Source organism: Papaver somniferum, unplaced genomic scaffold, assembly GCF_003573695.1.
Source record: "Papaver somniferum cultivar HN1 unplaced genomic scaffold, ASM357369v1 unplaced-scaffold_79, whole genome shotgun sequence".
NCBI classification, from domain to species: domain Eukaryota; kingdom Viridiplantae; phylum Streptophyta; class Magnoliopsida; order Ranunculales; family Papaveraceae; genus Papaver; species Papaver somniferum.
The window spans coordinates 269,609-279,453 of record NW_020650859.1 but is presented as its reverse complement, the minus strand read 5'-3'; the positions used below and the strand labels follow the sequence as shown (position 1 = coordinate 279,453).

General features: G+C 37.9%; 1 protein-coding gene across 4 annotated transcripts; it reads right to left on the bottom strand.

Annotated features, from left to right (window-relative positions):
- Nucleotides 1–2,369: 2,369 nt before the first annotated feature.
- Nucleotides 2,370–5,905, bottom strand: LOC113344709 (protein NRT1/ PTR FAMILY 5.6-like). 4 transcript variants are annotated; one of them, XM_026588640.1, is made up of 6 exons: nucleotides 5,757–5,905; nucleotides 5,544–5,589; nucleotides 4,927–5,146; nucleotides 4,232–4,449; nucleotides 3,588–4,117; nucleotides 2,370–3,487 (listed from the first exon to the last, which is right to left on the bottom strand). In XM_026588640.1, the coding sequence occupies exons 3-6, from the start codon at nucleotides 5,105–5,107 to the stop codon at nucleotides 2,599–2,601; spliced, it is 1,818 nt and encodes a 605-aa protein (XP_026444425.1). In that variant the 5' UTR covers nucleotides 5,108–5,146; nucleotides 5,544–5,589; nucleotides 5,757–5,905; the 3' UTR covers nucleotides 2,370–2,598. The 4 variants fall into 4 exon arrangements, with proteins under 4 accessions (XP_026444425.1, XP_026444426.1, XP_026444427.1 ...); XM_026588641.1 differs by having other exon boundaries at nucleotides 4,927–5,134; XM_026588642.1 differs by having other exon boundaries at nucleotides 4,927–5,125.
- Between the last annotated feature and the right edge of the window lie 3,940 nt (nucleotides 5,906–9,845).

The window sequence follows — 9,845 nt, the reverse complement described above, 5'->3', positions numbered from 1 at the left end:
AAGGTGTCCTTTCTTGAAAAATAAAGTATCAACACAGTTTTAGTATTTCTTTACCTTGGACACTTCAAGTGGGATACATATCATCCTTGTATTGCGCCCGAACAAAGCTCAAGAGAAGCAACTCCTAGAATGGAAAAGACATACAGTCTTCAATCTCTACCAGCTGCAACACCTCAACCAACTATCACCACATCAAATTCACTACCTTCAACAGCCTTCACTACCTTCTACAGCCTTGTAATCTCATCATTTCCGCAGCTTCAACTTCAGTTACAACCCTGCAATTACAGCTTGCCCTCAGCTCTTGTTAGTTCATCTCACCACGGCATCACTCCGCTGCAAACCACCTACCAACTCAAGAACCCATCTGCTCATTCAACACCAATTGCACATTTTGCTCTGTTACTCACCTCATGCCTCACTGTCATGAGCTACAACCACCAACAATAGCTCAATACCACCTGTAATTCTAAGCACCAGCACCATCCGAGACTGCAACCATTCTTGCAGTGCAACCCCTGCATATCTCGACAGCATCAACTCATACCCTGTGTTGTTCTTGCTCAAATGCAACTACCAGCACCAATTACCATAAGAACTCAGTCACACACAAACCAAAATCAAATATAGGAGCAACCCAATCTTCTTAATTCCTGCAATTTTCGGTTTCAATCTTCTGTGAAATTATACACATCACCCATCTCTCCATCCAGGCCATTTAGTAGCACCACCATCTTCTTCTTATGATGTTGTAATTAATCCAACAAGAACCCCACCTGAATTCCCATCGAGCTCAAACCCATTCACCAGATGAGTCATACCCATCTCTACTCATCAACACGACTGCTGATTGCTTCATTACAAAGCTTCGATTTCTCACCCAGCAGCAGCAAAACCAACGAAAATCCTAACTCTGAATCACCACAGCTTAATCATTTCTTCTATTTCTGTTCGCATCTCTTGTTCACAGTTCAACCTTGCTCAATTCACCACCATTACCATCTCATAATCTCTACCAGTACCCATCTTCAAAACCTCTTCTTCTTGATAATTCGAGCACAACAACAAACCACATCTCCGACCAATGGCATCTCCATCAGTTCATGTTGGTTTCTCTCTTCAATCGCATCGATCTAATACTCAATTATATAAGAAACCCGTCTCTGATTCTCCTCAGATTAGATCCAAACACCATCAATACTTTCTTCACAAACTGAACCTTAATCTACTTTGCTTCTCAATTTCTATCAAACCCTTTTTCTCGAATTCCCATGTTCATTCAATTTCAGAACCATCATCAATTTCTTCTTACAAATCTTTTCAGTGAAACCCTAATTTAATTCCAAATCCTCTCTTCACTAATTTGAGCAGAAGAAAGAAAACGGAAGGAGAAGAAAACAAAGAAGAAGAAGACAAGAAGAAGAAGAAGAAGAATGAGATCGAGTTTATCTCGACTGGTTTCAGATACTCATGTCGTCACTATCATGGCCGTTCAATTAATCCTCGAATGTCGTCTTAGTTAGATTAGGCTCTCAGATAGCAACACGTGGACATCTTATCTAGTGTGACTGACACACACGTGTGAAGGACATTTCAGTAATCTTACCACATGTATGAGATCTCCCTATATGATATTTTGGCGAGATATTGACAAGTCAACGCGATAAATTGACCGAGATGGTTAAAGTGGATGGAATCCGTTTAACTTGCCTAGTTTTGTAAGAAATAAAAAAAGTGGCCTAGAAATGAAAGTAAGGGTCCAGACCAGGCCTACTTCTGCATATAATCCAATTCCAGATCAAGCCAATACAAATTGATCAAGTCAGCATGATCGTGTTCCAGATGAGCCGAATGTGGAGGCCCGGAAATTTTATAAGTTGCTGAAAGATGCAGAAACACCGTTATTCAAGGGTATCTTTGCATTTATGAAAATAGGTTGGATATGAGATACCTAAAAACATTATTTCCAATTCTGTTTTTGTCTTATTCAGTATGCCCCAAAATTTTCATGTATGCACCAAAAATGATGGTTCGAAAAAAAATCGTTCCAAATTAACGAGGGTTTACCAAGCCCATTGGGCCAAGACAAAACCAGTTTTTGTCTCATATGATTTATTTATTTAACTTTTACTTATACCCGATTAATTTGGTAACCCTCCTAGAAATCCTAAATCACCCACAGCTGCCAATAGTAAAATGCTCAAATTTTTTTTGACCTCACTGTATTGATACAAGTAAAAGTTAAAAACAAATAAGTCACCAGAAATATGCTTTCAGTTGATAGATAAACATAAGTAAGAAGGTAGAATTTTGTAAATTTTGTACAAATCTTTTAAAATGTCAGAAAAATTGCAAATGCACCGGCTAAATCAAACAGAAATTTCTCTCTATCCAATAATATTTAAAGAGCTGAGGTTGAAGTAGCCTGTGCCTGCAGTCAGAAAATAACTTCAATTTTCTCATTCTAACCAAATCTTGCAACACTCCACAAGAAATGATATGAGAAGCCAAGCTTACCTACTACCAATATCAAGAAATATAAAGTTATAACCTACTACCTGCTACAGCCAATATAAGCCTTTACAAATGGCAGTGCTCCTAGACATTATCGTCGCTACTAGTATTGCTGATCTTGTTTTTGATGCTGTTCTTGTAAGTATACTTCCTGGCCAACAATGTGTACACAATCAAATTCATACCGTTCATACCTGCCAACAGCCAGTAGAAGTTATCTATTCTACTCTCATTCATGTCCTTTCCAAACCAGCTACTCCTTCCATTCATTCCGCTTAATTGATCGACAACTGTTATAAGCATACTGCTGAGAAAATCTGCAACTCCAAGCACACTGAGATATAACGCAATGCCCAAGCTTCTCATGCTCTCTGGTGATTGGCTGTAGAAGTATTCTTGCAGACCTACTAGAGCAAAACCATCTCCAATACCAAATACCAAGAACTGAGGTGCTAACCAGAACACACTCATCAATGTCTTTCCTGACGAACTATGTGCAACAGATAACCTTTTCCTTTCCACCAAAGCCGCAATTACCATTGCCAACATAGTGATCACCATGCCAATACCTATCCTTGGCAGGATATTGATACCTCTCTCATTCCCCGTGGCTTTTCTCAGCCTGGGTACTAGAATCCTGTCGTAGAAACATATGGAGAGTATCATTCCAATGGCTGCCAGACAATAGGTTGATGCTGGTGGCAGCTCGAATCCTCTACTGCCAATCTTCCTGTTCATATGGGTACCTTGCTTGATGAAGAATGTTGTTGCCTGTGCTAAACATATGCCAAATGTCAATGTTGTCAACCAAATGGGAATCATGTTTAGAAGAAGCTTCAGATCCTCTACGCTTGTTACTGTGGCTAGTCTCCATGGATTTCTCTGGATCTTCGTTGGGGTTGAAATCGTTGATACAGCTTTCTGAATTTCTTCCTTATTGCTATCTTCAACTATTGCAGCTTTGTCGAGAAATCTGTAAATGTGCATTCGCATTAGTACAAAGCACTGAGGATAAAATGTTTATTGGCCTCATCTGCAAGAGCTAGAGCTTAAAAGGGTGCGTAGTTGGTTACCTAAACTTGTCAGTCTGTCGTGTTGGATGGTTTGTCTCGTTGTGTAACTGGGCAGGATTTGAAGGATAAGGAAGATTTCTCTTGATGATGGCAGCTACTATAACCTGAATCATTGGGGTCAGGGGACTCCCCTGCTTGGCATTTCTGTACCGATAAAATGGCCTCCCAGCACAGAACACCGCGATGGTGGCAATCATAACGACAGTGATAATAATATCACCAGCAGCCCAGCTAATTTTCTGTTGGATGTGAGCTACCACGGTGACACCTAGGATTAGTCCACTACAGAGACCAAAATTCCACCAGTTGAAGTATGACATCTTCTTCTTCCTCTCTTGTTCATGATTTTCGTCAAACTGATCTGCTCCAAAACTTTCCAGAGATGGTTTATGACCACCAGTACCTATAGAGATCAAGTAGATTGCAATGAAGAAGACCACCTCATGAACCTTCGGTGATCTATGCTGGCACACAACATCACAAGGCTTTAGTCCAGGGATGAGCTCTGACATTGTCAGCAGTATTAAACCCTGTACGTAAAGTAAGCCATTTTCAGATCAATCGACCTCCATAATACGTAATTAAACTCCAAATTCATCAAAGAGATGCAGTGAATATGTGAGCAATTTAATGATGTAACTTACCAATACATAGACTGTTGACGAAATCAGAACCATGGGGAACCTGCCAAAGTAGGCATCAGCTAGAAAACCACCAAGGAGAGGCATCATGGTGGTTACTCCTGACCAATAGTTAACGTTTTTGGCCGCTGTCTTGAGATCTTGATGAACCACTCTGGTGAGATAGACGATGAGATTTGTTGAAATCACAAAGTAACTCAACCTTTCACCAAACTCAATTGCTGTACATATGGTGGTTTAGTCGATTAATGACCTTCAAGTTGAAATCAAGCAATTACATGATACAAACCACAAGCACTAGAAGAGGAGGTATCCCATATAAGATGTACACACAAAAAATCAGAAAATAGATAACAATACAAATGCTAGAGAATAGAGAAGAATCGAAACCAACATACTACCTGCAATTTCAGACCTTGGTATACATATCAAACTCAGGTATGATGGTTAGTCGATTAATGACCCTCAAGTTATTGTTAATACGATAAACGGGAAATGAATCCAAGCAATTGCAGAAACTAAACCCATCGGAACAGAAAATTTACAAGTAACTAGTACAGTAGAATTTGCATGCATAGTTAAATAGCCCCAAATAAGAAACCAATAGACTACCAAAACCAGAAGGTATCCCATATAAGATGTAGACAAAATCTCGAAATCAACATTACTAGCAGCAATTTGAGATCTAGTAAGCATACCAATGATAAAGAGAGCGGCCTTCCAAACACCGGTAGAGGCTCTAAGGGGCCGTCTTCCCTTGTGATCCACCGACGAATCATTCACCCATTGTTCTTCATTGATTGTTTCCAAATTTTTCTCATCCTTGGTCTCTGCATCAATATCCATTCCAACCAGCACTATTTGCTTCTGGTCATCCATTTCTTATTTCTTTCAAAACTACTCACACTTACAAAAAGACTAATAATCCAGTGAGATTATATATAGATAGAGATCAATTTTTACCAACTACTAGTCTACTAGTGCCATGAAACAGATATGCATGTAAAGATAAAGTAAGATGATGACTTATGGATGAGTAAGACATGAAACAGAAATCAAAATTGGTATGATCCCTTTGTAGGTTGAGTGCCATAAGCAGTGATTCTAGCCTAGTCTAGAGATGACAACAGTGAAGTGAAAATTGTCATTTTTGGTTTTTATTCATTAATTGCATAGTAAAGTGTCATTAATAAGATTCCCTCTAAAACAACAAAATTGAGTGGGAATTAGTTGTCATCCATGTTATGTTTGTTTTCTGGTATTATTAGTAATACAATTAAGTTGAAGAACAAGTAATTCTAAAATCAGCAAGGACCTGGTCATCTAGGAAAGTGGCTGTACTTCACTTCATCAATACCCTCCTGTAAATGCAATACAAATTAAAAACAAATAGAGTTCAGAAATCCAAAAATACCTATTCTGAAATTAGTTGGAAATTAGGTGTCATCAATGTTGTTTTTAGCAATACTGGAACAAAAGTTATTCTAAAATCAAATAGAGTTTCAGAAATTATGGAATCCATACACACCTATTTTTGAATTGATTAGAAATCAAAACCTGGAAGACTTGTATTATGACCAAAAAAGAGAGAGGTGGTATGATTATGGAGGTGTTGTATTGGTTTAAGAAACTCAATTCAATTAGAGAGTGAACAGAAACTCGAAACAAAAAGAAACATCCTCCATCCATTAGACTTTACAAGAGCAGGAAAATCCCAGTTTAGGGTTTAATGGGTTCGCGGAAAGGTTTTCCACACGTGCGAAATGGGGGAGGAGTCACGTGCGGGTAAATCACATTTCATGGGCTGGGCTGTTTCGGTCCGGCACGGTTTACACGTCACCAACGAACGCTTAATAATGGTGACATAACTGCTGCTAGTGGAATGCGACTACTTAAGTTGAACAGGTTACAGTATTTCGAACCCATCCACTCACTCAACCCTCTAAATCGAGAGAGGAATCTTATTATTAATTAATCACACTTTACTATGCAATTAATGAATAAAACCAAAATGACAATTTTGATCGCTTCACTCTTCTCTATAGTCCATACAATTATACTGATACTAATTAACTTATTTAATTAATCACATTACTTAATAGTATTTGATGTTCTCATGGTTTTTAGTTCTATTTCTCGTGTTTACATTTACTGGTTGTCTATCTTAAAGAAACGTTCACATATGAATTAATCTAACTTCAAATGCGCAGTAATATGACCAAAAGCTGGTGCACAGTTGCATTGGCTAAACAAATCTTAGTGGAGATAAGTCACATACGTTGACATGGTTTTTTGAAAATAATATAAACATCATGAAGACAGCTACAAAGAATGGGATCATAGAGTTTGTAGCCGAGTGTTTAGAGCAAAATGAATTGCTCATCCGTCTTTATATATCAGGAGAAAGGATGATAGAAATGGCTATTACACAACGGAAAGAAACGATAGTGGATGTCATATGTAAAACCACTGACAGACTTGGAGAAAAGATGAGTCAAGTTTCTAAAACAGATGGAGACAACAATACCATATTGCATCACGCTGCCAAGTTAGCGCCTTTCGCTCAGCTCTGCAAATGCAACCAGAAATGCAATGCTATAAGGTAATAAGAGTGATAATTTAGTTCGCCATTTAGGTTTTTTTATTAATTACCTGTGCATATCTATATATATATGGTTTAAGGTAAGTGTAATCTCATTTCATGCAGGAGTAGAAAGTATTTTACCGGTAAGCGATAGGTTTACGAGAAATAAAGAAGGATATATATACAGCTCAATTCTTATTTACCGAGGAACACAAAAATTTGGTCAAGGAAGGACAAGATTGGTTGAAAGATACATCCGGATCGTGCATGATGGTTGGTGCCTTAATTGCAACTGTAGCATTTGCAGCTGCATTCACTGTTCCGGGAGGTAACATCAGTGACAGTAACAACCCTATGAACGGCAGCCCAATTTTTTTGGGAAAATCCTCATTCACCGTGTTTGCGGTGTCAGATGCCTTAGCTCTATTCTCTTCGATCACATCTGTGCTCATGTTTTTAGCAATCTATACTTCCAGATTTGCAGAACTCGATTTTTTCAAACCCCTACCACAAAAATTAGTATTCGGACTCCCAACTCTCTTTGTATCTATGGTGGCTATACTGGTAGCTTTTGGTGCGTCATTGTTAATCGTCGTTGGAAGCAGGGACGGGCCTAGCAAGGGGCTAACCCGGGCTATAGCCCGTCCCTATATTTAGCTTGAAAAAGAATTTGTATAAGTAATCTCTATTTTCTTTGGTGGTAAAAAGAGCCTTGCATTTAGTTTGAACATTGTTCCTCATATATGGAACATGCAAAGAAGATGATGTGTGACAAGAAAAACACGCTTTATCACCTTCATCAATGATTTCTTTTTCTACATAATTATCCCCTACGGAGTATAACTTTTTTGGTATAATAAATTTACTTTTCGTAGTTCCCACATATAATTTTTCTCGGTCTCGTCTTTAAAGAAACAAAATTCAACATTAAATGGCGTCTACGTAGATGTTTGACCCAAAAAATTCAATTTTGGTTGCCTATACTTGTTCGTTTTATATGTGCAATCATAAAAGGAATTTTATGGAAGCATCTTGCCAACTTTACGAATTCCGGATGAGCTATAAAACGATATATCACTCCCTCATCGACATTCTACTATGTAGTTTTTCTTATTCGCTAAATACAATAGTTTTTGCATAAGATTTCTAGTTTTCTATGTCTCACTTCTCAGGTATTCTATTGCATTATAGATAGCCAAGGATGATGAGTTGTTTTTGTCTAACGGATTCACACCACGAAGGATATCAATAGGTCTTGTGTGTTTTCGACTCAACAAATGCACTAGCTCCACTTCGTTGGGGTTGAGCCCTACCACATAAGGATGGCTGATCAAACACTCCGGAATTGGGTGGTCTAAGTTAACTCGCCATCCTTTACATGAGACCCGTGTCTCTTTTTAGGACGCAATGCGCTAACCATCAATTATATGGGTTTCTTATCTATTTTTCATGTTTTTGTATTCAAAGACGATTTTTTTATACGATCAGAAGATTACAATTTATGATATAATATTTTGTTGAAACAGAGATGTCCTGAGGATAATGGCCAATATACAAAAAGTTCATATGTCAGCTTCTGGCTTTTTCAGCAATGGAATCAGCTACTCCATTCTTAAGTCTAACCAAAGTCTTAAGTCTAAAGATTAACCAAAGTCTAAAGATAACCAAATTTAAACAGAGCTGATGGCTTAACAAGTAGATAACCAAAGTTAAAAAGCAAGTAGCATGAAGAGTTGCCAGTAAAAGACTGCAGTCATCCCCTTAATCTTCATTGCTCAAGTAGCAGACCAGTAAAAGACTGCAGTCCATCCTTTCTCAAGCCAATTATCCCATTAATCTTCATCCTTCCCAAAATGTTTGCAACAAGAATGCCAAGAACAAAAGCAACAAATAAGATTAGAGAATGGCTAGTGGAATGTTAACATGGCAATGCAATAGCAAATTCCCAATTTTGTTATCTTTTCTTCAGATGAATATGTTTTAAAACCAGATTCAGTAAATAAAATATAAAAAAGGAAAGTTGCAGTTTCACTGGATAAATTTTTGATGGGGGCGTTTTTTGATGGGGGCATGGGGGACAAATCAGGAGTTGACATGTGTCTTTCGTATTTATTGATAATTATGGCAAAGGATACAGTTTCAACTGGTACAAATATCATTTATAAGCAATACCAGATTATGACATTCATCATGCTTAGTGTACCAGCCACAGTTTCCATTACCATCTTCAATGCTGAGATAGTCATCTGGTACATAGTCACATATGAAATCAAGAGAGATAGATTTCTGCAACTAGCTTTGCGTACAGAGAAGTGCTTCAACTGTCCTGAAAGATAGCGAGCTTCTCCATGGAGTAAGAATGCGCTTTCCGATACTGAATGCAGAATCTGAAGCAACAGAGGACACTAGTATTGTCAAAATATCCTTCGCCATAAGTGATAGTACCTTATACTTGGTACTATTAGCCTTCCACCAAGCCAGAATATCAAAATCCCTGGTAGATGTTTCACAATCATCACCTTTCACGTTCCGACTTTGGATGAGTAGAGTGAACATTCATTCTTCGCCTTTTCTTCCTCGACTCAAGCATATCCTCAATATTTTCTTTTTGCACACAAATTACCATGTTATCTAGACCTGCAGCAGTTGTTGACCCAGTATCTAAGACATCAGCACAGTCAGTATTAGTAAATGATGATGATAACAATATTTATAATCTCTAACAGTAGAACTAAAGCAGATAACTAAAGTTCAACAGCTGATGTCACCTTCATCTGTATTGGCATTTGAATACATGGTCTTGTACTCTTCATAAAGTTTTCCCATATCTTGTTTCATAGCTTTCAAAACACTTCCAACCCTGAAATCATCTTGCTCGTACAAACATTCAAGATCGAACTTCAAACCAGACTCTTTCTCTCGAGGATCAAGCAACTTAGCAAAAAACATAACATGGTTCATATGTTCATAATCCCCCCAATATGTGTTGTACTTTTTAAACATTACTTCTGCCATCCTAGAAATATGATAATC